Genomic DNA, 26254 nt, shown 5'->3' with positions numbered 1-26254 from the left:
GCTGACTGGCAGAACGGACGGGGGAGGGGGCGGGTACAGCTGGCTCTGCCTCTAGATAGGCAAAGCCAGCTGTCACTCACGCAGCTGGGCGGATCCCAACGTCCAGGTCGGGATCCGCTCCGGCGTCTCAGTATACCGCGAGCTGTAGCTCGCGGTATACTGAGCTTAGGGTAACGGGAGGACGCTAGTTTGTGTCCTCCCATTACCCTAAGGAGAACTATGGGGAAAAACACTGACCCCATAGTTCTCCTTTAATGTCAGGGCCAATGTCCCCATCTGTGTTCCACCAAATTATTTCTCCACAATCTGATAACCTAATCCTCAGCAGCTATCACTGCCAATCTCACCTCTCCTGAATACAGTGCTCTAGCAGCTCATATGCGTAGAACATGGAATGTCCCTCTGTGTTCCTTCCTGCAGCCTGGGCTATGAATTGGCTGGTGATTTTGGGTAGTGCTGTCTAGTGATACAAAACATGTGGGACTGTCACTTGCACTTTTCTACAATCTATGCTGAAAAAAAAAATTATAATCACTGTTAAAATTATCCTAAAACTTCCTAAAATATGGCACATTCAAATGTGCCCAGCTCTGTTGCTCTAAAGGTGGCCACACACACATAGATAAGATCATACAATCGATCATTCAGTGCGACTAAAAATATCTAATTGAATAAAAATCATAAGCCAAAGGTCGTTGTTTGACCAATTAAGTGAGCTCTCGGTCAATTTGCCAGTACAATTGGCTGTGGCGGAGTTTCAGTGGTTGCTTTATAAAAAAAAAATCTGTGTCTGTCGAGAGAATCGACCATAATTCAGATTGATCAAGTGATCTTTTTCAACAAACGTTTACATTTATAACCGTTATTTTCGATGAATATTTTCAGTTGTACCCAAACCTTTCACAAGTCATTATGTGTATGGCCATGTTAAGACACAAAAAGTGAAGTTACAGCATATCGACATTCACAGAAAAACCTCACTGGACAAATGTCAAACATGTTTATACTAAGCAGTTTTGAATCCCAAAAGAAGAAACAGAAAAACAGCAAAAACAGGAAATGTCTGCCCAGTATTACCATAAAGGAAAGGACCTCTGTGTTCCTTCCTGCAGCCCGGGCTATGAATTGGCTGGTGATTTTGGGTATAACTATGCATGGCTGGTGGTATAATTTAAATCTGGCCCCAAATTAGCTGCATGATGTACAACTATAGCACATACTATTATTATTAGTATTATTAGTAATAATAATATCCATGCAAAAACACAACTTCTGTTATGCAAAATACCTTTTTAAGACCACAAATATGACATAAATAGAGAACCCACTGTAGTAAAAAAAAAAGAACCCCCTATAGTAAATAGAGAACCCTCTGTAATAGAGAACCCCCTCTAGTATATAGTGTCTCCCCTGTAGTAAATAGTGACCCCCTGTAGTAAATAGACAACCCCCTGCAATAAATAGTGTCTCCCCTGTAGTAAATAGAGAACTCCTTGTAGTAAATAGTGACCCCCTGTAGTAAATATAGAATTCTATACAGTAAATAAAGAACTTCCTATAGTAAATATTGACTCTTCTGAAGTAAATAGTGACCCTCCGGTAGTAAATAGAGAACCCCCTGTAGTAAATAATGACCATCCCATAGTAAATAGAGAACCCCTGTAGTAAATAGTGACCGTCCTGTAGTAAATAGAGAACCCCCTGTAGTAAATAGAGAACCCCCTGTAGTAAATAGTGACCGTCCAGTAGTAAATAGAGAACCCCCTGTAGTAAATAGTGACCCTCTTGTAGTAAATAGAGACTCCCTGTAGTAAATAAAGAACGTCCTATAGTAAATAGTGACCCTTCTGAAGTAAATACAGAACCCCCTTTAGTAAATAGTGGCCATCCTTTAGTAAATAAAGAACTTCCTATAGTAAATAGTGACCCTTCTGAAGTAAATGGAGAACCCCATGTAGTAAATAGTGACCATCCTGTAGTAAATAGAGAACCCCCTGTAGTAAATAGTGACCCTCCTGTAGTAAATAGAGAACCCCCTGTAGTAAATAGTGATCCTCCTGTAGTAAATAGAGAACCCCCTGTAGTAAATAGTGACCCTCCTGTAGTGTAATTAAAGAAAACCTATTATAAATATAAACATAGGAGTTGCCTTCTAATAATGCTTGTTGACTGACTGTCATGCTGACCCTGGAGCAAAGCTGCAGATCAGGAAAGTCAGAGAGAAGTTTGAACTCCTCATCAATATACTTCACTTTGCAATGTAAACACTCTCTAAGGCTGGATTCACTCTGATGTGGTGTGTTAACATATTATGCCACTTGTTAACATGGATTGTTGTAAGGCAGTCCATTTATTTAAATAATTTGCCTAATGCACCAAAACGCACCAATAGAGGTGAAAGCACAATTTTTTTGTAATGTAATGAGAACTGGCAGTGCGGCACTAGGGGTGAACACGGGGTCGCGACCCACTTTTGGGTCACGACCCACCAGTTGAGAACCAATGCTTTATAGTAACCACCATCAAATGAATGCCTCAACTTCCCCATTCTTTTAGATTGTAAGCTCTTGCAAGTAAATGCTCTCCAGCCTTGACATTTTTTATAACTGACCATTGCATATTATTAACTACCGATTATATATTTTGTGAACCCCAGTCTTTAAAGTACTGCAGATTCTGCTGGCACGCTAACATTTAAATCCTGGTAGTAATAACAATATTAATAATTGCAATAACAATATTAATAAAAATAAAATGAAACATTATTAATATTATTATTATTATTATTATAATAATACTTGAGTTACTGTTATGCCACCACTAGATGGTGGTGGAAGACAATATTCATCACTATTGTTCAGTCAACTGAGAAGATTTGATTATCTAAATAATTTATACACCATTATAAAAAGCCCCACAGTGGACAGTCAGCATGTACTAATTACAAATGAAAAGTCTCCAGAATGAACAGTGTGTATTTAACATAAGTCCATAGAAAATGATGTGTTACAGTTGTAGTTAACACTGGAAAAGAGTAGGCTAGGGGGTTGTACAGCTATGTTGATAAGGAGGTTGAACACACTTGGGAGGGACTGAAGGAAGATCAGCAGACAGCAGATTGCTATTAAGAGTGAGCATCACTAGCTCACAGAGCCAGAGCTCCAGAAGTGAGAATTTACCAGGTACGGACAGATCTGCTTAGAGTACAGGGATCCCACTCATTAGAGAATGGATGGTCAAGAGATGTCTTCTCCTTCCAGGACTGACTCTTCAGAGGAGCTCAGCTCATCCCTGCACATGTCAAAAGGCATGACAATATTTCTGGATGTAAGTATGACTTTGGAATTGTATATACCAATATTTATTTATGTCCTTCATAATGTGTAGATTGTATTATATTCAGTACATGCAAAAGATGCTATTCTTATTTAAATCATTTCCAGGACGGGACACTTTACTGCTGAGATGGTCAGGAGTAATTTTGTCTTAGGACCAAGGGACTCTTCATTTCCCATTACGTCTTCTGCTTCTACAAACCTTTTAGCATTTAAGAACAATCTTCAATAACTCTTCATTTAAAAAGCATTCAGGATATGAGACGATGATTTCATCTGAATGTAAAGGGTGCCAAATGAAGAATTTAATTTGAAATCTGTAAATATTTTAAGTGAAAACATTTTAGAGGCAAACCTTCAAATTTCAAGAATGTCCCTGAAAACTAGGCATTGTTATGTACTTAGTGCAAGGGAATACTTTGCTTTAGTAAAACTAACTGGTATAGTAAGGCAGACATACAGATATGGTGACTATTCAGGTGCCTAGATTGATAATATTTGCCCAGTCGGGATGACCATTCACCCTAAACGTCTGCAAATTTGGCTTTGACTGCAATCTTTCTACTACCTGGCATTTTTTTTGAGAATGCTCAGGCAGAAACTTTTCATCATGTTGGACCATCTAATGCTATAATTTTCCATCTCACCATGCAAAAATACAGTCTTTTTCAATAAAAATTATTTGTTTTTTTCCAATCAGATTTAAGCTTGCAGAAATCAGGCTAATGAAATGGGATTTCTGATTGGTGGCACTAGGATATAATTCTTTACCTTTAAAAAAAAAGTCAGACAGTGTTACAGCAGCATATTAGGTAAAAGATCATAATACAAATGTATCTCACCAGTCATCATTTCCACTATTTAGAATGTCTGTATACTGTATGGCACCTTATCAGATTTGACACTTACACTAATACACAAACACGTACCTGAATATCGGAATATGCAGAAATGACCAGGATCAATCTTCTGCTGCCTGCCCACTTCCTACACCTCATGTACAGTGCGTACAGAATTATTTATCATGATTATCAGTGCAGTAACTGTATATGCGCTATTTTATAAACCTTTGAAATCATATATGTATTTTGTGTATTTAGAGAGGATACGTGGAATCAAATCTATATTAATGATTAAAAAAGTAGATAAAATAATATTCATCTGAATATAGTTTTTAACCTTTAGAGACTTCAAACATGCAGACAGATTTCATAAAATCTGTATATAAATAAAAAAAATAATTATAATAGTCCTGTTGTGTCTTTATTTTGTCTTTTTTTTTTTCTTTAGAACTAAGCCCATACATTCTCTTTTTGTTGAATGTAAAAACAGATATCATTTAAAGTACTCTTTAAAGCTACCTTATGGGGGTTGTATAAAAATTCTAAGTATACCTTTGTTGATGACCTGCAATATACAGGTGAAACTCGAATAATTAGAATATCGTGCAAAGTTCATTTATTTCACTAATGCAACTTAAAAGGTGAAACTAATATATGAGATAGACTCATTACATGCAAAGCAAGATAATTCAAGCCGTGATTTGTCATAATTGTGATGATTATGGCTTACAGCTCATGAAAACCCCAAGAACCCCAAATCCACAACCTCAAAAAAGTCGATTATTACATGCAATCAATAAAACAAGGTTTGTACATAGAACAATATCGGACCTCTGAAAAGTACAAGCATGCATATGTACTCAGTACTTGGTTTGGGCCCCTTTTGTAGCACTTACTGCAATTACTTTTGCACAATATTCTAATTATTCGAGTTTCACCTGTAGATGTGGAACAGAATTTATAATGTAACATGCATGATAAAGCGTGGCACAAAATCTACACCATGCACCAAACACCACTTACTAAAAACTCTAAAAATACTAGCTAGATGATAGAACTCCATCAAAATGACCTTTTTGGGTGCTGATGCTGCACAATAGTCATGTATTTACATTTGGTGGGAAAGTGAAAAAATAAGACCCGATCCCAATATTGGTTCTATCTGTTTACTTATCAAACTCAAACGGTTTAAGCTTCAAACAGATTTCAATATTTTTACAATAAATGCAAAGATGTTAATCCAGAATGTTGTACTATATTGTACTGTACTATTAACGGGTCAGTCCATCCAAAATGATAATTTAGTTTTTGGTAGATGCTGTAGAGTTAAAGTGACACTAAACTCTGGAATTAAAACTGCATTCAAGTACCTTAACTATTAACAAAAATGTATCTTAATTGTGTATCACTCGGCTGTAGATCCTCAAATCTTCTCTGAATTGGTGCTGACACTGTCCTTCCTTCTGGAGGGTGGCTACTTTTGTTCTTCATGGTCCCTGTGTGTGTTGTAAAGTATCCACCACCCCAAGCTCGCTCCTGTGATAGACTAGAATCTCAATACAAATTAGTGAACTAAACGTGAGATTGTGGTCCATAACAGGAGCGAGCTTGGAGTGGTGGCTAATTTACAACATACACGGGGACCAAAAGTAGCCACCCTCCAGAAGGAGGGACAGTGTCAGCATGAATTCGGAGATGATTTGAGGATCTACAGCCGAGTGATACAGAAATAAGATACATTTTTGTTAAGACTTAATGTACTTCAATATTTTTTTTAGGATTTAACTCCTGAGTTTGGTGTCACTTTAAATTGCTTGACTTTCGTGTATCTTGTTGGGATTCAATTGTTTAGATTTCTGATTTTCAATTCCTGGTTCTGAACACCGGCTGTGGTCATTCAGAGCTGTCATGCTGTTTCATTGACTTCAATACTTTGAGTGATTGCTCTGGAACAAGTTTTCAGATCAGGCGTTCTAATTTCACATGCAAGTTCCATGGCTCAGAAAATAGTTAAGCCGGAGACCGTTAGACAACTTGCATTTCCTCTACATTCCTTTCAGTACAGTTCTATTTCTACTTCATCAATGTATGAGTGAAATATGGGTGCTGTCACTGACCATATTCCTTCAGAAATGCACTATTTACTATAAAACTCTGTTGAAGCAGGATTCAATATTTGGTGACCTGGAATAAGTATGAGGATTTAGCTTTGACAGTCTACATGCTCGTTCCAAGCCAGAGATTTTTTTGCAAGTTAGAATTTTTCTTAGAAAAGAGTAATAACCATCACTTCCCATGTCTGAAGCACTCATCACCTAGAGTCTAAAGCAGCATTTTCCAAGCTTTCTTTTTAGTCACGGCACCCTTTAAAAGTATGTAAAATCTTGAGGCACCCCAGTCTAAAATGTTATGGATTTTAAGGGGGGACTCCATGCAAAAAAAAAAGGTTTCCCCTTGACACTGAATTCCCCACTTAAATCAGGAGCCCCCTTCCCTTCAGAGGCCCTGCACTTTCACATGAGAGTACCCCCTCGCACCAGGAGCCCCCACTTTTTACATCTGAGGACCCCCTCTCATAATGAGAGCCCCCTTCACATTAGAGTCCCTCTTTGCATATCAGAGCCCCCCTTCACATCAGCAGCTCTCTTCATATCAAAAGCTCCCCTTCACATCAGTAGGATTTTGAGGCCCCCCTGAGGAAGCCAGAAGGTGCCTCAGGGTGCCATGGCACCCTGGTGAAAAAAGGGTGGTCTAGAGTCTTAGAGGGGCTAAGGAATCATAGGACCCCATGCAAGGTAGCTGCTTTGGCCCTCCCATCCCTTTGATTGATATTTATATTGATAAGCATTGCAGTAGGATGGCCACCCCATCAGGCACCAACTGCCTGCAAGATCATCCTGGCAGGCAGGTGCACAGTCTTGACCAATTCGCTCACCCCCTGGTGTACTGCAGATGCCACAATGCTAGATTCCCTAGTCCTAAACTCCTTGTGCCTTGTGGATAATCTGGGTCTACCCTTAAAGGAGAACCATGAGGTGAGTGATTTTCACTCACCTCATAGTTCCAGCCGAACTGTGACAATGAGACTGTCACAGGTCAGCTCAGTAGATCGGGAGGTGAGCAAACACATACCGGCGTTCGCTCACCTCTCGATCCTGTCACGGCTCTCTGCCGTGACAGGGGAGGAGCTGGATTCCCCGCTCCCATCCTCCAGCGCTGACTGGCGGAACGGACGGGGAGGGAGCGGGTACAGCTGGCTCTGCCTCTAGATAGGCGGAGCCAGCTGTCACTCATGCAGCTGGGCGGATCCAGACATAATTGTCGTGATCCGCTTCAGCTGCATCGTCTCAGTATACCGCAAGCTGTAGTTAGCGGTATACTGAGCTTAGGGTGACGGGAGGATGCTAGTTTGTGTCCTCCCGTTACCCTAAGGAGAACTATGGGGAAAAGCCCTAACCCCATAGTTCTCCTTTAAAGAGCCTATTTCTCTTTCAAGGTTCATGGGTGCACTGCAACTTCTGTAAGCCTTTGCATGTCCGACCAATCTTAGGGGAGAGTCGATTGTCTGCCTTGGATTTTCCAGAATGATCCCACAGCTAGTTTAAGGAAATATAGTATGCTTTTATGCATATTTTATATTTTATTTATATCATAAAATGCAGTTTAAAACATTTTTGTTGCTTTGGTCAGGTAAGTATAAACTATATTGAAAAATACATATTTTGATCCTTATCTGTTTTGTTGAATAAAGCCTGTTGTTTACAGGACACACTAGCTCAAGCTGAAATTCACACAAGAAAATCAATCAGAGCAGTGACCCCGCTCCTCTTCACCTTCTGTTAGCTCAGCCCAGCTCTGAAAGAAGACACATCTGCTGTGCTCTCTTTAGAAACACCATAAATCCAGTGTCATGGGTGCACCTTGTAATAATAATAATAAAAAAATTATTTTAAAAATGTAAAAACGTTTACACTTTATTCTTTTACACTAAACTCCTCCAATTCACCCTGTACCCTCTGTGAACTGAACCACAACACCCCTTACCCGAGCTTCTTCCTTATCTCTGTAACAAAGCCAAGTTTGTACTTCTCCTCAGCGGGACTCCTCATCGGCACAGGCCACATCTGTACGCTGAGACCTTATAGACTTGTATGGGGCCATATTTGCATGCAGCACCAGCATTTGGAATGCCTCAATACAAGTCTGTATAGTTGTGTTATATCTTAGTATGGTCAAACACAGTTCAATAAAAGCAAGTGATGTGAGCATCCCTTTCAACAAACGGAGCGTATCAGGTCTGATTAATTATAATGAGCACTTCTTGGCTTTAGAAGCACTGAGTTTTGCACAAAGACTGCATGACGCATGTTGGAAAAATATTTCTGTTTTCTTTGTGAACTTTCTCTTTAAAGTAGAGAAAAAGCCACACACCTTTTGCCACATCCTTGCCCAGTGATTTTAATTACATATCTAACCATGTATGATCAGCCTTAGGCCCTATTCACATGGGGCATTCTGGTATTCCTGCGGCAAGAACCTATATATTCCTGTGGCAGGAATCCCAGATGACCCATTCAGATTCGGCCACTGCACCCATTCAAGTAAATGACAGGGTGACAACGGCAACATCTGTCAGCGGCAGCCCGCATTTAATCGTACCTGGTACAATTACATGCAGTTTGAAACAGATGATTGTTGCTGGAAGCATCTATCCTGTGCCCAGCTACAGTCCTCTATCCCAAATCGCAAGTATGATTACATGCGGACTACCGCTGACAGATGTGGCCGCTGTCACCCTGTCATTTACTTGAACAGGTACAGCAGCTGCGTCTAAATGGGGACTCCTGACGCAGGAATCTGGATCTTGCTACAGGTATCCCGGAAGTCCCCATGTGAACAGAGCCTTTGAGTGGCCGTACACTGTTATAATTTTGGCCAATTCACAGTTGGTGGTCCTACCGCCTTAACAAAAGTCAACTACTTAATCAACTTATCAAGCAGCCAAACCAATCATCTACAGTCACTGTTCAGGTATTCTAATAGTGGCAGGCACCAGATGTGAAAATGCCATAGCCAAAGTGAAAGATTCTTCCAGCCATGCTGTTTAGGAAGGACAGGGGAATCCGTTAGGTTTTTATAGTTCTATTAGTGTATGGCCAGCTTTACACTGATTGTTGAGCCTAGTTGTTTCGAATAACTAGGTTGTATTGAGATATATGAACTTGTCCACTCACCTGTTTTGTCTTCTTGTCAAACCTACTATTGTCTTCTACTGCTGTTATTTCAAATGCATTCATCACCATTAAGGAATAATTCAGGCTCAGTGCAATGGAATTAATGAAAATGAATAATTGCTAAATTAACTATTAAATGTACAGATTCATGCTCTTTCTTTGACAATTGACCTAGATGTTGTAACAATAAAAATTAACTTTATAAAAATGATATTGGCAGTATGGGTTTATGGCTGTTTATACGGCTTTCAGAGCCTTCGCCTTTACACACACGCATGCATGCACATACACACACACACCACTCCACCCCAACACAAAAAACTCCTAAAGTCTTGTTGCCTGGGTTCTATACATTCTTGATAACAATGAGAATGCCCCGAGAATGGCAATACCATTGTATATGAATAATGCAGTGACCAAGAACAAATCAACTATAATGTAAGGGAGGGGGAGATAAAGGAATGCGTGGTAGGAAATCATGTTTCCTCTTTCTATCTCTTTCTAGCACATGTTTCTTCCCCTTTTCTATTTCTTTCTCCCCCTTTGCTCTCCTTCCCTTGCTCTTACTCGCGCTCTTCTCTCATCTATATCTTCATACTTCCCCTTTACACATCTTTCTCTTCCTTTCATGTTTCCTATCTCTCTCTTTTTCTTGCCTTCACATATTTCGTTCTTCCTTTTCTTTTATCATTTGTATAAAGTTATTTCTTTCATTGTTTTATTGACAGTGTCCTGGCTCTTCTTCCTTCCCTCCTTCCTTCCATTTATCCTCTTCTCACCCACTCCCCACCTTTATATTTTTGCCATTAAGCTGTCACACATATCCAATGTAGAGCAGGTGACAGCTATGTCACTAACAGGCTGCTTGCCCAGGAGGCTTAAAACAAAAATCCCAAAACAATACAGACATGTACAGGAATTAGGATTTCAACTTTAAAAATGTGGAATTTGCTTAGAATTCTATTTTTTAACAAAACATGCCTGTAATGCTGATTGGCTAGAGGGAAACGGTCCAATTACTTTTCTTTACAGATGAGCTGAGATTGCCTTATATTTGATCACTGAGCATATCTCCTCCTCCTCTGCACAGATGGAATGTTTCTCGGTGTCCTCATGTCTATACACAGTCTATGCTCAGTGTATAGAGCGTGATGACACTAGTATCCTTAGACTTCTGCAGCAGAGGGGGAGAGACACTTGAGACCCCGGTCTAAGAATAAGCCGGCTCGGATGGTCTGATGAGTATAACTTTTTTTTTTAGCACCTAGACACAAACGAGCACTTAGGGGGTAACCCTACTGCAAGGCTTAATACAATTTTTTTCTGGAGTTCTTCTTTAAGAAGATGATATTCCTCATTTCAATTTAGACATTAGAGTTAGCAAGTCTGGAGGTGTTTTAATTACATTTTAGTAGTGGACAAATACTATCAAGCACTTCAGAAACAAAACTGGACTTCCCATCAAGACTCAAATCTGTTGTCCCATAGATGTCCTATTCCAGGGTGTTTCCTATTGGCAGGCTAACACCTGCTGAGTATTGCTCTGTACCCAACAAGCCATGACAATGCTCTAATTGGAGCAATCAGATGGGAAGTAACATTGCAGGCAGACAGGGTTAGTGGAAGCAGCTTGGCAACTTTGGCATAACAGTGTATCTAAAAGTCTATTTGGTCCAGTGTCAGTACCAAGACTCATACAGGTTTTAATAAAACAAAAAGCTATTAAATATTAAGAAGCACATCCAACATCTGCAAGAATAAAAATATTCTGCACTTGTTCACAAATGCTTAACTGGGTAATTAGTATTAATATTTCATTAACATAGTAAAAAGTGACATAGCATGTTTCATTTGCTCTGGCTGATTACTCTCCCTTTATATATTTCAAATGATGACCTATTACCTTAAAGGGGCAAGAAAGTGCCACAGTCCTTTTCAAGTCAATGATATTGTATCTCTCTGCAGAGAACAAGCTAAGGGGTCATTCATACGGGTGCCCAGATCCTTACATCCTTGAAGGGTGTGTTTACGTGTGTTTACGCAAAAGGGGAGGCACAGGGGTTCCATGCATCCGCCTGTTAAAATCAATGACAGGCTATGGCTGCCAGGATCTTCATACACATTCCAGTGTCTACATCCATACGGGGATGGATGCATGGCTCTCAATGCAGCCTGTCTGCGTCCACAGCTGTGCATCCATCACGGTACAATTATAAACACTGTGATGTATGTGAAGATCCGTGCATCGGCAGCCTGTCATTGATTTTAATAGGGGGCTGCATGGAACACCTGTGCCTTCCCAGGTCCGTAAACACAGCCGCCTGCACAGATGTATGGATCTGTGTGCCGTTGTGAATGAGCCCTTAAAGTAGAACTGTGGCCTGGCTATGGACATTCAAATATTCTTATTTTCTTAACAAGCCGCAATTAATAAGCCTTAACTGACTTTTGTAGCTGGAGACACTACGGAATAATTGATTTTCAAACTTTGCAGCTGAAGCTCTTTGTAGCTCAGCCCCCTCCCCCATACCAGGCTACTAATTTCTAATTTTAAGACAAAGCCTGTGCGCAGGAAGAAGGGCGAGCAGAGTGCTGAGATCTGAATTTGAGAATTAATTGCTCTGCAGTGGCTACATAGGTCATTGAGAGTTTATTTTAAAGCTTATTTACTGCTTGTTAATAATACATATTTATATGTCCATAGTCTAGCCACAGTTCTACTTCAGAACTGTGAACTAATTAAACTGTTCTGGACCTCAATTACACAGAGTTTTTTCTTGTTTTGCTGGCCTATCCTGTATTAATTCTTTTAACATTGTGTAAATAACCATATATAAAATGACTGTATTTCTGCTGATGATGAAAAAAATATTTGGCTGATAAGTATGCAGGAAAAAAAGTTGCCTCTTTGGCCCTACTGCCCATAGGCACAGGGCTACTTTGGCTAATGGTACATCCAGCCTTGTCATAAATGCAGTACATGGTACAGATTTGCAAGGTCACCAACGTAGAAAACTTTTGTCACTGCAGGGAGAAGGTAAGTAGTATATACTGTACATATGCAGCTAGCACCGATTATTATACTTCTTATATCATGCCAGGAAGGAAAGGACATTCATGATCAATTGTACCTTGTAGTAATGGGTAAAGTAATTTTGGTGTAATTGATTTTGCATTAAAATTAAACATTTTCCCATTTGTGGTGTTTGTCTAAGTGAAAATTGTCAATGTTGTTACTTGAGCTGCTTAGGTGACGTTTACTTTAAAAAAAACTATTTTTTAATTTAGCTTCTATATATAGGGCAGTTTAGTTTTTATATCACTCAGTGTTCTTTGCATTTATATTTTGTTATACCTTTTATATGTTTATATATACAATATATTTGTTATTTGTGTACTTTTTCTGCTATTGTTTTAAATGTTTTATTTTATTCTTTTCACTGTCTGTATTTTTTCTTTCTGTGAAAAGCAACAAAAAATAATGAGGCTTAAGGGGCCATTTCCTGCCCAGGGGTCCATTTAAAAACCATTGCCTTTTTTTCGTCTTCTCCATTGACTCTAATGCCTTTTTCCAAAATGAAAAAAATTCAGGGCAATGAAAACTCTTACATTTGCTTATCCTTAGTAGCTGGCCGGATCTCTTGGCTCCCACCCATAATTTCCAAAGTAGGGATGGCTACTAAGATGTACACACTAAGCGTGTAATCCCTACTACACTGGGATTGTGTATGTGTGTGTGGTGTGTGTGTGGTGTATGTGTATGTATGTATATATATATATATATATATATGTAAAAAAACAAAAACGGAGTATTGCAGTGTGCAATGATACCTTTCTTATAGGACTAACAAAAATATATAAAAAAGACAAGCTTTCGAAAGTTGACCTCTCTCCTTCAGAGTTGACCTCTCTTCTTCAGGTCAGAAGCAATAATAGTATTGCTTGTTGACCTCTCTTCTTCAGAGTTGACCTCTCTTCTTCAGGTCAGAAGCAATACTCAAAAGCTTGTCATTTTTATATATTTTGTTAGTCCAATAAGAAAGGTATCATTGCACACTGCAATACTCTGTTTCTTTTTGGTTTTTTTTACATCTTGTCTACTGGACTAATACAGCTTACCCATACTACCTCGTGGGTAATTTAGGAGTTGCTGTACTTTTTCAGCCTGTTCAAGATTGTTAAAAAAGATGTCAAATGAAATGTAATTGGAATGAATAAATCTGTCAGTACCCGAGATAGTAATTTCTTTTTTTCTTTTATTTTCAGATCCTGAGACGAGCAGACAAAAATGGTAAGAACATGACAGCATTAAATATGAAAGGAATATCAGTAAATAAGTAATGATATATTTATGGCTTTTGTAGCTAGCCTGGGGCTTGGAAGGGTAACGGTTTATTGGAGAGAAATATATATCGCTGATCATTTAAACAATGACTAAACTGAACTAATTTTAGAGTCAGATATTCTTTGGGGGATTTTGGATATACTGTCCTCATTTGTGTAAAAAGGAGACCCAAAAGGTGTTGACCACTGAAATTAGTCATGGGTTTAATTTTTTTAGGTTGCCCTAGAAAAAAAAGAGTTCTGATTGGTTGCTGTGGAAAACTTTAAATGTATAGGATCAGCCTCATGGCTTCTGTTAGTCAGACCACAACAGCACTGCACTGGCCAACAATTAAATGATAAAGACCAAATATGAGTCTTTGTTTATGTGCAAGGGCGGGGAATACCATGGCCACAGCTAATTGGGCTGGTACTGACAGCTTCCTTCCAGCTTCACACAAACTCAAGTTCGGCTTGATCCCGTGCATATCCCAACATCTCTATAAAACTACAGGGCATATCCCACATACATACAGTATGCTATGGAATTGAGTAAGGGGGGGTTGTTCTGTAGTCCTATAATAATCTGTCTTAGGTTGACAAATGTGTTCTTCCATAGATACATACAATAAGTGAGCATTTTCACCCTAGGACAGGAAATGTATTACAGGCAGGATCAGCAGGTGAAGAAAAAGTCTAAAAAACGAATGCAGCGCCAACATCTATGGACTAGTAACCTGCAATATATTATATGTTTGTTCTTGGGTTTAGATAAGTTTGAAGTGCAACATTAAAGAATTACCATTTTTTTATTGAAAGCTATTGTACTTTATGTTATGTTGCAATACAATCAGATGGAGTTGATATGAAAAGTGTCAGCTATCTGTCCTACATACAAAAGCAGGATTTCCTTTTTAGCTGAAAATCCCCTTGATAACACTAAATAATTAAAGTAACACAACGGACGCTTTCCATAGGAGAAGCTGATTCTAACAGGTAATATACCAAACCGCTGAGTTGGGCAAGGCAGAAGGGTGGAATTGGAAGTCACAAGGTACCTAGGGCAGATTCATATTGTTTGATTCTTGACCAACAACTGCATGGGTTGAATTGATTCAGGTGAATGTGCTATACCTAGTAATTCCTCACACTATGCTTTCATAGAGATGATGATTTATAAGCTTCTTCTTATCTTCATATTATATTCTTATACTAATTAAAACGAAGAAGCAATCAATCTAGAAGTTGAAGGCATTCTTGCACATAAAACTATTCAGATAAAGTAAATCGTAGGGCAAAGGGGACGGTGTTATGTAGACATGTGCGATTCGTTTCGTTCCGAATCGAAATTCGGACGAATTTTCGGAAATTCGGACATTCGGATGTATCCGAATTCCGACTTACAGATATAACTAATGCAAACGAATCCGAATTTCCATTTCCGAAATTCGGTAGCGGTAGTTCGAACGTTCGTTTCGTTTTCTGTTCTAATTCGTTTCTTATTCGTTTCTTATTCGTTTCGTTCGTTGGAGCAAAGTGACATTAGAGAAGGAGAAAAATATTTTTCCCCCCTCAAATGTCACTTTGCTGCAAACGAACGAACGAAACGAATAAGAAACGAATAAGAACAGAAAACGAAACGAACGTTCGTACTAACGCTACCGAATTTCGTCCGAATCCGAATTCCGAATCCGAATTGACTTTCACACCCGAATCCTGAAAAACGAAATAACACAAATCCGAATTTAAAACGAAACGAAACTAAACGAATTTTTTGGCAGTGCACATGTCTAGTGTTTTGTAATGAGTGCCACACCCCTGATAGTTTGGTTAGAAGGAGACAATGTGGAAAAGTGGGGTTTTTTAAGCACTTTGAACGACACTTTGCAACCGTGTTTTTATATAAAAAGTATACATTTTATTCAATACATAGTTAAAATAGAACAAAAATCAGTAGTAAAAACCATAGGAGAGAACACCTCTAATCTCCACCAGTACCCTCAGATACGGTTAGCATCATTGGTCAGGCTAAGTGGTACAACTGTGTAATTAATTAATAGGTCTTAACTGTGATTGACACAGCTCAATTGATAGGCAATCCAAGGCAGTTAGTCAGGTGTAGTATTGGGTGTGTAACAGAATGTAACTAACATGGATGTTTGGAACCATCGGATAAGTCAAGGTGAGTTCGAAATCGAGCCCAGCCAGACCTAATCTAATTGGTTCGGCACAGAAGCTTTGAAAAAATCCACCTGATCTTCGGTTGCTATTTGGATTGCACAATTGATGCAAGACATGCAATTTCTTTAGTGGAAAGTGTCGTTAACACTTCCATTCCATTAGACCCTATCCACTGCTTGCTGGACCTTCTGATACCCTACTTGCCCAAACGTTCTACTAAATTGGTAAACCACATTCTTATCGCAGCCAGATGTTTAATTGCCCTAAAATGGAAACAATCCAATCCGCCCTCTAGGTCCGACTTGCTTAAGCGCATTTATAATATCTTTAACCTGGAATGCCTTACAGTATGTTTAAAGAATTCCATGAAGGCCTTGAAGACATTTTCAAATTTTTGTAAATTGACTTTGCAAGCAGGGGTGAGGTATCTGTGCCCATAAGGAGGCTGGCCATTCAATTTAAGCAAGAATTTAATGTAAAATACCTCAGGTTATACAGTACTGCGTTAAACATGTTCCCTATATAATTGTGATAATTTTAAAAAGATTTCAATTAGCATTTTTCTCTGCCTTGTTATTACCATGACAACCACTCAAGGTGATCACATTATGTTTGCTGGTTTCAGATGTCACTGTAAAATACAGAAAGAACAATTTAAAGGTTTTTTTTACATTTTTTAAATACAAGAAAATTTAAAAAGGATTAAAAAAAAAAATTCCTAAAAACAATAAAATAATTATTTAGGTAGGCAAATTTTCCTAGAGCTATTGTCAAGTTAACCAGCACACATTATGCATCAAAAAGCAACGTTTTGGGGGCTCACAAGATCCTCTTCATCAGGCGAAATGAGTTTTGCCTGATAAAGGGGATTTTGTGAGCCCCCAAAACGTTTCTTTTTGATGCATTGTGCTATGTTTCATGCGTCAATAAACAGACGCTATTGATTCATTACTTGGAGTGTCTATGTCATAGCGTATCCCATGTCCGGCGCTTGGGGCCGCGGGCCGGCCTCTTCACCCAGCGGCGTGACGTCACGAGGAGGCCGAGGCGGCGCACGGCGCGCTCGGCTCCTCCCCCTCTGGGATCCTCCTCCTCATAATGACGCGAGTTGCAATGGCTCGGCGTTCTAGTGTTGCGACCGTCGAGCCAGTGCAACTTGCCTGATAGTGGGACACAGGAACCATCAACATTATCTCCAGCCTGCCGCTCTCCTCTGCCACACATTCTCCCTTACCGTGGGGTGCTTCACAGGGATTCCCCCTGCTCTCCTCTGACTTCATATGGGACATCTCTCTCTGGAACTGCCAGGACTTTACTAGCATCTTCCCTGGAAAGGCTAATGGACTGTAGATCCACCCTTAAAACCGCAAGTACCTTGCCCTAGGGGCTACTCCATAGGAAGTGTCAGCAATTACTTAATTGTGCAATCGATGTAACTTCATATCAGGGAACTGCTACTCCATTTCCACACTGTATACCAACACTTCTGCTGCGCTTCTCTTGTAACATATCTCAGTTGTCAATGTGGATACTGTGGGGTTAATGTGACTGCAACTACTCATACAATTTCATACTAACTAGAGGCTGCTGGTTTACCATATACCTAGTTAAGGGTGCTGCTGTGCATACCTATAGGGGAACTCCAACCCCCCATTCGATACTGTGATTGGCGTATGATGTACTAGAGGGTTACAACACCACTCCATACCATACAGAGTGTAAACGGGAACCCTCGATCTGAGCCAATTCACACTCACAGGTTTTAGCCAATTTCCGCAGCTGAGATCCTACCTAAACCTCCTCGGCTCGTGCGTTACAGTCTATGTTATTCTGTGATTATAGACAGTTGCCATCCGTCGACTTCCGCAGCACCCGTTTTTCATATGGAACAGCGGTTTTGAGTGTGATGGGTTCATGGACTGTAACATGAGAGTGAACCCCACACAATTTTTTTTTTTAAATTGGGGTCCCTACTAACATTTCTACCAGACCTATAGGGTCTAGTATGGTTTGAGAGGGGGACCCTACACTGTTTTTTTATATTTTTCTTTCTTTTACATTTATTTTATTGTTTCTCTTTTTTTTAACTTTTGTTTACATTTTTATTTTATTCTGCTCGCAACTTCTACTAGCAGAACTGAGGTACTGAGCAGAATAACCAAGCTAAATGCTGTTCGAGGACATTTGGGTATTCGCTCACTGCCATTCAGGCCCTCTGAGAATAGGGGCGAACGGCAGAGAGTGAACTGCCGGAGGTTCGGCTCAGCCGATCCAGATGTTGGATTGGCTGAGTCTAACAACTTCTTCACTTCAGCTCAGCCGAACATAATGAGCATGTTCGGCTGACCGAAGCCAGCCGATGTACGGATGATTTTAGCCAATGTACGGCTGAAATGAGCTGTACAGGGCTGAAGTGAATAGCCGAACAGCGGTCGGCTCACTTCACTTCGGCTCGGTTATTCACTCTGCTGCCAAGTAAATAACCCCCATAGTTTTGCCCCACAGCTGCGTGCAGCTATCGTATAGAAATGAGTGATAAACTAGCTGAAGCCGTTGCTGTATCCAAATCTCATTGTTACATGCGTACCATTCCTTTGCATTGCTCCCTATGCAGAGGGTTTGAGTTTGGGGCCATGTGTTAGTCCTTGTATGCATGTAAAAATGGGATATACATATATATACCCGTACAGCCACAGCTTTAGCCAGCACGTCATTGATTTGTACAGGATGCCATTTCCGGCCGAGTGCACGAGGCCTAAGGCTGATAATTGTTTCTGCTACCTTTTCAATTAGCTCTTTATAATTTCTATAAATATGTATACAGTTGAAAGAACAACAAACATGAGCTGCCAGAAAAGCACTCATGCCGGATGACTCACAGAATGAACCAAGTATCTCCTATATTATTTTGATATGCAATTTATGTAATTAGTTTGTTTTTGTTATCCAGAAAGCTTTCATGTGTTTCTCTTGTGATCCCTAATTGATCTTTCTGTTTATTGTACACTAATCAAACTGAGAATTTTGCACGTTAAAAAATGGCCTTATGTAAAAGACCTGAAACCGCAGTAGAAATTAGGTGATAGAGAGGGGGTTAAAAGGGCTGATAGCGCATTGCTACAATTCATTAAAGTGACACTAAACTCAGGAATTAAATCTTAAAAATTCATTCAAGTTTCCTACCTATTAACAAAAATGTATCTTATTTGTGTATTACTCGGCTGTAGAACCTCAAATCATCTCTGAATTGGTGCTGACACTGTCCTTCCTTCTGGAGGGTGGCTACTTTTGTTCCCCGTGTATTTATATTAATATCATTTTTTAATTCATTTTAACACAGACATACACAGGTTTAGCAGTTTTTTTTGTTTTGTTTTTTAAACAAGCCTTTAAAATGTGAAAGTCATTTAAAAATTACTGTAAAAAAACTCAACTTGGGGTGGATTCCCCCACTGCTCCACCTCTCCCCATGAAAGTCACCCACTGTAAATGTTGTTTTGTTTTTTACGGGTTTTTTTCAAAGTCTCCAGGCTGCTCACGTGCTCATGTCATGAATTCCGAAGTCCTCTTTGGCTCATCTCCTGGTGGTGGGTGGGCATCAATGATGTAGAGAGCGCCACTGAAATGGTTACACCCGTGCCGCTTTTTTACACTGTGAGTTACATATGTACATAGGTAATCAGGTTGAAAAAAGACACCTGTCAATTAATGTTCCATACTTTATGTATGTATATATACATATATATATGTATTGTAGTAACACCTCAAATATGAGCTTATAACAAATACTTTCCCTTAAATCTAAAGGTTTTAGTACTTTCCTGGTATGGACATTCTCTAGAATGCGTACAGCATTATTCAGGCGGCTAGGAAAAGCAACAAGTACATTTTCTTTATTATTGAAGCCGAACTCTGGTATAAGAACATATTTTCTAAATACAAGAGCCATGTGTATTCTTACTGTACTTGGAGCCTGGTGTATTTCTTCCAGATCTGTGTAGGAGCTTCCTTTAATAAAGACCAGTCACTGCTGCTCTTTCACCTTGTGCAGGGTGACTGGTCTTGTATCCGCCCCCCTCCTATAGTTTTCTGCAGTGGGTGGAGCCTGATGTTTCCCTCCCACATCTCTGCTCTCTGAACAGGCTATGTACAGTATAGCAATGATGTCACTGCTACTGTGGCTATTGAGGAATATACTGTGAAAGGTTTTGTGCCAGGAGTTCAGCTTTTAAGAGAATGTAGATTATCTGAGAATTACCTGACCAGTACCAACCATTGATTTTAACACTTCAAGTGAAATTCAGAAGCTTTTAGCTGCTGTTCTGGATAATGCTTTATCATCTCCCAGTAATACAGCTTCCTCTTGTGATTGCAGATGATGGAAAACTGTCCTTTGAAGAATTCAAGGCTTACTTTGCTGATGGAATCCTAAGTGCAGAGGAGCTGAGCGAGCTTTTCCACACCATCGACACTCACAAAACCGAGTAAGAGACGCTCACTATTTCTTATAGTGGAGCCAAGAACGGGGAAGAGGGAATATAGCACATTATTGAGAAACTCAGGATTGATTGTGGATCAGATAGAGCTCAATCTGAGTTTTGAGTGGCTGCATATAGAGTTTAGTTGTCACAAGATCAATTGTTTTCTGCAGAAATGCACTTTAGTGTATATACAGAAACATATACCAGGGCCACAAAACAATAATTGTAAACTAAAAAAATGGATATTGATACATACACATTGCACATTCACTATATGACCAAAATGATGTGGACGGTCCTCCAAATCTCCTATCAATCATGGAGTTTGCATGCTCTCCCTGTGCTTGAGTGGATTTCCTCCGCGTACTCTGGTTTCCTCCCACACTCCAAAGACACTCCAAAGACATGCTGGAAGGCTAATTGGCTCCCTTCTGAATTGGCTTTAGTACATACCTCCTAACTTTCTGAGATAAGGAGGAGGGACACTTTCCAACACATTGTATTTAGGCATTGGGCACACACCTGCTGCACCCCAGTTATATATAGGCCATGGGCACACCCTTGCCACATCCCCCAGTTATATATAGACAATGAGCACACCCTTGCCACACCCCCAGTTATATACAGTATCTCACAGAAGTGAGTACACCCCTCACATTTTTGTAAATATTTTATGATATCATTTCATGTGACGACACAGAAGAAATGACACTTTGCTACAATGTAAAGTAGTGAGTGTACAGCTTGTATATCATTGTACATTTGCTGTCCCCTCAAAATAACTCAACACACAGCCATTAATGTCTAAACCTCTGGCAGCAAAAGTGAGTACACCCCAAATCTAAAAACATTATCAGAATTAGGTTGCTAATGCAACACTGTTGTCACCCCCCAAAAAATACCTCAAGCTAGTTCCTTTGCTCCATTGAGGCTCTGCAGATGCCATCAGATTCTTCAGTATTTGACACTTCCAGGATTATTTACACCGTCGGGGGTTGCTACATGCATCCTACACTAATGGAAGTTTTAAATGCTGAAGAGTCTGGCAGGGGCTCCAACATGTTGACAGAACAAAGTCCTGGCCTGCCGGAGAGGTGAGTATATTATTCAGAGAACAATGGTCTCTGGTATGTCCCTTGGCGTCCTCACATTCTATACCGTGTATAGCACATGATGAGTCACGGGACCGTAGACCGCTACAGTGGAGGGGGAGCGAGGCTGAAGGGACCAGTCTAACAGCAAGCCGGGATCGCACTTCGGGTGAATATAACTTTGTTATGTTAGCACCCTGGATGAAGCGAGCAATTAACCCTTGCAGTGCAGAAGTAGCCCTACTGCAAGAGTTAAGATTTGATTTGTCTGGAGTCCTGCTTTAATTCTGTTTAAAGTGTATGTAAACCCCTAACACTGAACGTCTCTGATTTGTTCCCATTTAGTCTGCTAAACATACCATTGAAAATGTTTTCTTATATCTCCTTGATGATAAGTGCAAAAAAACCCCAAGAAAACAGTTGTCCCTGTCGTGTGAGCTGTTATCAGCTAGCATTGTTTTTAGTTTTCTCTTAGGACTACAGAACACCTCTTCTAATGCTATGGAAATGGGGACAGGGAAGGTGTACTGTAGTCCCAAAGCACACTTCCTGTCCTATGGTGACAACCCTGCATAGATACAGTATGATGAGTACAGTATGCTTTGTCACCCTAGGACAGGATATGTGTTACTGGCAGGATCACCATTCAGGTGAATACAATGCCTGAAAAACAAAAATGAATGCAGCCACCACATCTAAGGGCTGAAATGTATTAAATGTTTGTTTTTTAGGGTTATGATACACTTTATTCTTCCTTCCTTCCCTTATTTTCATTATTCTGTTCATTGGTTCTTAACGCCTTAAAGCAGAACTCTGGGATCCAAATAATGTCTAAATCAGTGGTTCTCTACCTGTGTAACCTCAGGACCCACATTTGTCCACAGTCATTAAGTCGTGACCCAAGTAGCACTGCAATGGAACGCATGTCATTGCAGTACCGCACATTCCTATGCAGGCGACATAACTGTGGGTGGGAGATGAATGGCAATGCAGCTCCCACACCAAACCGCAAGGTAGGTGCGATTGCGTGGTACAGTGCGTTAATTGCACGGACTGTGAGATTAACGCACTGTACTAGTGTGAACGGGCCCTCAAAAACACTTACAGACACACACAACCACAGACACAATCTCTCACACTCACAGACATGCTGGAAGGCTAATTGGCTACCTTCTGAATTGGCTTCAGTACATACCTCCTAACTTTCTGAGATAAGGAGGAGGGACACTTTCCAACACATTGTATTTAGGCATTGGGCACACACCTGCTGCACCCCAGTTATATATAGGCCATGGGCACACCCTTGCCACATCCCCCAGTTATATATAGACAATGAGCACACCCTTCAGGTGAATACAATGCCTGAAAAAATGGCAGGATCACCATTCAGGTGAATACAATGCCTGAAAAACAAAAATGAATGCAGCCACCACATCTAAGGGCTGAAATGTATTAAATGTTTGTTTTTTAGGGTTATGATACACTTTATTCTTCCTTCCTTCCCTTATTTTCATTATTCTGTTCATTGGTTCTTAACGCCTTAAAGCAGAACTCTGGGATCCAAATAATGTCTAAATCAATGGTTCTCTACCTGTGTAACCTCAGGACCCACATTTGTCCTCGGTCATTAAGTCGTGACCCAAGTAGCACTGCAATGGAACGCATGTCATTGCAGTACCGCACATTCCTATGCAGGCGACATAACTGTGGGTGGGAGATGAATGGCAATGCAGCTCCCACACCAAACCGCAAGGTAGGTGCGATTGCGTGGTACAGTGCGTTAATTGCACGGACTGTGAGATTAACGCACTGTACTAGTGTGAACGGGCCCTCAAAAACACTTACAGACACACACAACCACAGACACAATCTCTCACACTCACAGACATTCTCACACACACATACACACTGCAAAAAATATGTAATTTAAAAAAAAATCCACCCAGTCTCCCTACCGTACTAGAACTGTAGTGGATCTTCAGCCTGGAGTCCAGAGTGGGCTGCTGTGCTGTGCTGTGATGGAGCTCAATCCATATGTGCATTGCTTGTACAACTCCCTTGCACTCCCCGTAGAGGTGTCAGGAGCAAGAATGTGACATCACTCCGGTCCAGGCACCTCTACAGAGCACGTGAAGGACCTGTAAGCAATGCACTTATGGATGGAGCTCCCTCGTGGCCATAGTCCTAGCCCAACCCACCTAAGCTGACACTCGGCACCGGGCAGCATCTTTTGAATGGCTGCTCGGCGCGAGAACTCACAGTGCTATGCTAGGGGGAGGAGCCTCTCACCTAGAAAAGTGGAATGCAAGCGGCGACCCACTGAACACGGGGTCACGACCCACTTTTGGGTCACGACCCACCAGTTGAGAACATAGGGTCTAAATACAAGCGTCATGTGTATTCTTACTGTGCATGCGTTCCTGTCATAAAGACTAGTCACTGCAGCTCTCTCTCCTTGTGCAGGGTGACCTTGTCTCCCCCCTTCCTGTAGTTTTGTGTAGTGGGTGGGGCCTTCTGGGTCCCTCCCACAGCTCTGCTCTCTGCACAGGCTATGTACAGTACAGCGATGATGTAATTGCTACTTTTACAAGGTAATACTGTATCTAGGTGTGCACAGGCATCTATCCTCTGTGGCTATTGAATAATTTATATAAAGGAAAGGTTTTGTGCCTGGAGTTCAGCTTTAAAACATCCAGAGGTGCCTCTCCTGATATCTTGATAGCTAAGTGGCTGTACTTAGCCTGTAATGTGTTTGTAGAGAGAATCCTGGCAGCTGGTTGACATACAGCAGCACATTTCATCTGTCTCTACTAGAAAAGATTGCTTATACATACAGCCCGCTGTGGAAGCAGTGTGTTTGGTATAATGATAGAAAATGTAGAAGTAAAGGTACATTGTAGCAGAGTGCTAGAATCATGCTGGGTATTGTTATACAAGGCAAAATATTTGAACTGCTGGAATGGTTATCTCTTCAGGTAGCTTTTCCTTCATTTTCCTTTTAAATATAATCAGATATTTTCTATGGTGGTTACTTTTCATAGAATTTGGGAAGGAACACATTGTTTTATGTCTTTACATTGTTGCGGGCTTCAAGGGTGAAAGCTTTGTCAGGTTGCTACCTGTCTGTGTCCCTATAGGGGACATTTCCCCTTATTTCCTGTCCATATACTGTATGTGTGACCGTATGATAATACACAAACATTAAAGCAACACTGCCTCTAGTACAAAAGAATTTAAACTGCACCCCAACCCCAAAAGAAGATATTGAATACTTACCTGTCTAGTGGGGTAGAATTTGTTTAGCAATCATTTGCAACTCCTAGTGCAGGGGTAGGCGACCTGTTGAGCTGTTGTTGAACTACAAATCCCATGATGCATTACAAGAGTGACAGCCACAGGTATGACTCCCTGAAGCATGATGGCATTTGCAGTTTTACCTCAGCTGGAATTCTGAGGTTGCCTATCCTGGCTTAGGGGGCTGATGTATAAAAGTTTGGTATAGCCGGGTGAATGACATGTGCAGCACATTTCTGCCACCAAATGAAGCCGAGGAACATAGAAAATTATGCTCCACAGGTTCCATCTACTGGCGGGAATGCCGTGCGAATGGCATTCCCCCAGCTGTACACTGTGTGGAACGTTTATACATGAGCCTCCAACTGATTAAATCTCATGGTACAATTACATGCGGTTTGGGATAGATGACTGTTGCTGGACACATCTATCCTTCATCCAGGGACAGTGATCTATTCCAAACCACATTTAATTGTACCAAGCACGATTACATGCAGACTGCCAATGACAGATGTGCCTGCTGTCACCCTGTCATTAACTTCAATGGGTAGAGCGACCACATCTAAACGGGGCCACCTGGCATTTCTGCTACAGGAATCTCAGATAGCCGTAAATGCCCCGGTGTCAATGCAGAAAGTGATTTGGCACTGCTAGTCCATAAAGTCATAGAGAAGTCACAAGGTGCCCCCAGGGCAGTGCCAGCTGGTCATATATCATTTAGAATTCTCAGCTGTGGAGAACACAAAATATCTCCATTCACACATCTTTCATTTTTCAGGTTTGTGGGTCACCTGTCCTGTGTAATTTATTGTCTGATGCCAGACACCTGTTTTTACTAGAAGCAAAGAAAATATAATATCTCAGTGACATTTTGTAGCAATGGATTACCACAATTATCATTGCTCTATGTTTAAAACTGCTGGATCTGCATTTTAAAAATAAACCAATGGTGCCCTAACAACATAAATAACGCCATTCGTTATTCACACCATACAAGAACATTTGGAAGGAAGATTTACCCTATTTAGCCATAATTTGTCACTTCATACATAGCACTCCCTGTGCTGGTCATAAGACAGGTGTTCTTAAAGGGTTAGTCCATAAAATCAGGGTATGCAAAGTGCAGTAACCCACCGCGATTGTTAAGGGCCCTCAACAAAGCATTAAAAAAGGCACTTAAAGTGACTGCTGCTCAACTTTCTTGATCGCACAGACCTTCACTGGCTATGACCTGCCCCTGAGAGTGAAATGTTGGCCCTCCCTGGCTTTGGGGGTCCACCTCAGGCTTCTGGAGGTCAGGGGGGTGCTACAACTGTTCTAATTTTTTTCTCAACTTTATGTGGAGTGTTCAATGAGTACGCTCAACATAAAGTTCAGGTTCAGGTCCCTGCACGTCAGTGATCTGCGTTAGCATACATGTTTGCATTTTATTGCAGTATGCCGCTCACCACACCGTGTTGTGGTGTAAAGGGA

At 40.5% G+C, this 26254-nt stretch overlaps 1 protein-coding gene and 1 long non-coding RNA gene across 2 annotated transcripts in view; one reads left to right on the top strand and one right to left on the bottom strand.

Moving 5' to 3' along the window:
* The first annotated feature begins 2988 nt into the window (after positions 1-2988).
* The window catches only part of NECAB1 (N-terminal EF-hand calcium binding protein 1), a 112874-nt gene continuing 89608 nt past the window's right edge, over positions 2989-26254 (top strand). Inside the window, exons 1-3 of the mRNA XM_018572077.1 lie at positions 2989-3327; positions 13678-13702; positions 20291-20399. Of these exons, the coding sequence (XP_018427579.1) occupies positions 3229-3327; positions 13678-13702; positions 20291-20399 (233 nt within the window). The 5' untranslated portion in view covers positions 2989-3228. The remainder of the gene's footprint in view (positions 3328-13677; positions 13703-20290; positions 20400-26254) is intronic.
* On the bottom strand, positions 20317-21101 carry LOC108800138. Its single transcript, XR_001942077.1, has 3 exons — positions 21090-21101; positions 20917-20921; positions 20317-20413 (listed from the first exon to the last, which is right to left on the bottom strand). It is a non-coding gene; the product is annotated as an uncharacterized LOC108800138 (long non-coding RNA).

The sequence above is a fragment of the Nanorana parkeri genome, unplaced genomic scaffold (genome assembly GCF_000935625.1).
Source record: "Nanorana parkeri isolate BGI_ZX_2015 unplaced genomic scaffold, ASM93562v1 scaffold43, whole genome shotgun sequence".
NCBI classification, from domain to species: Eukaryota; Metazoa; Chordata; class Amphibia; order Anura; family Dicroglossidae; genus Nanorana; species Nanorana parkeri.
This window is presented reverse-complemented; position numbering and strand designations above follow the sequence as displayed.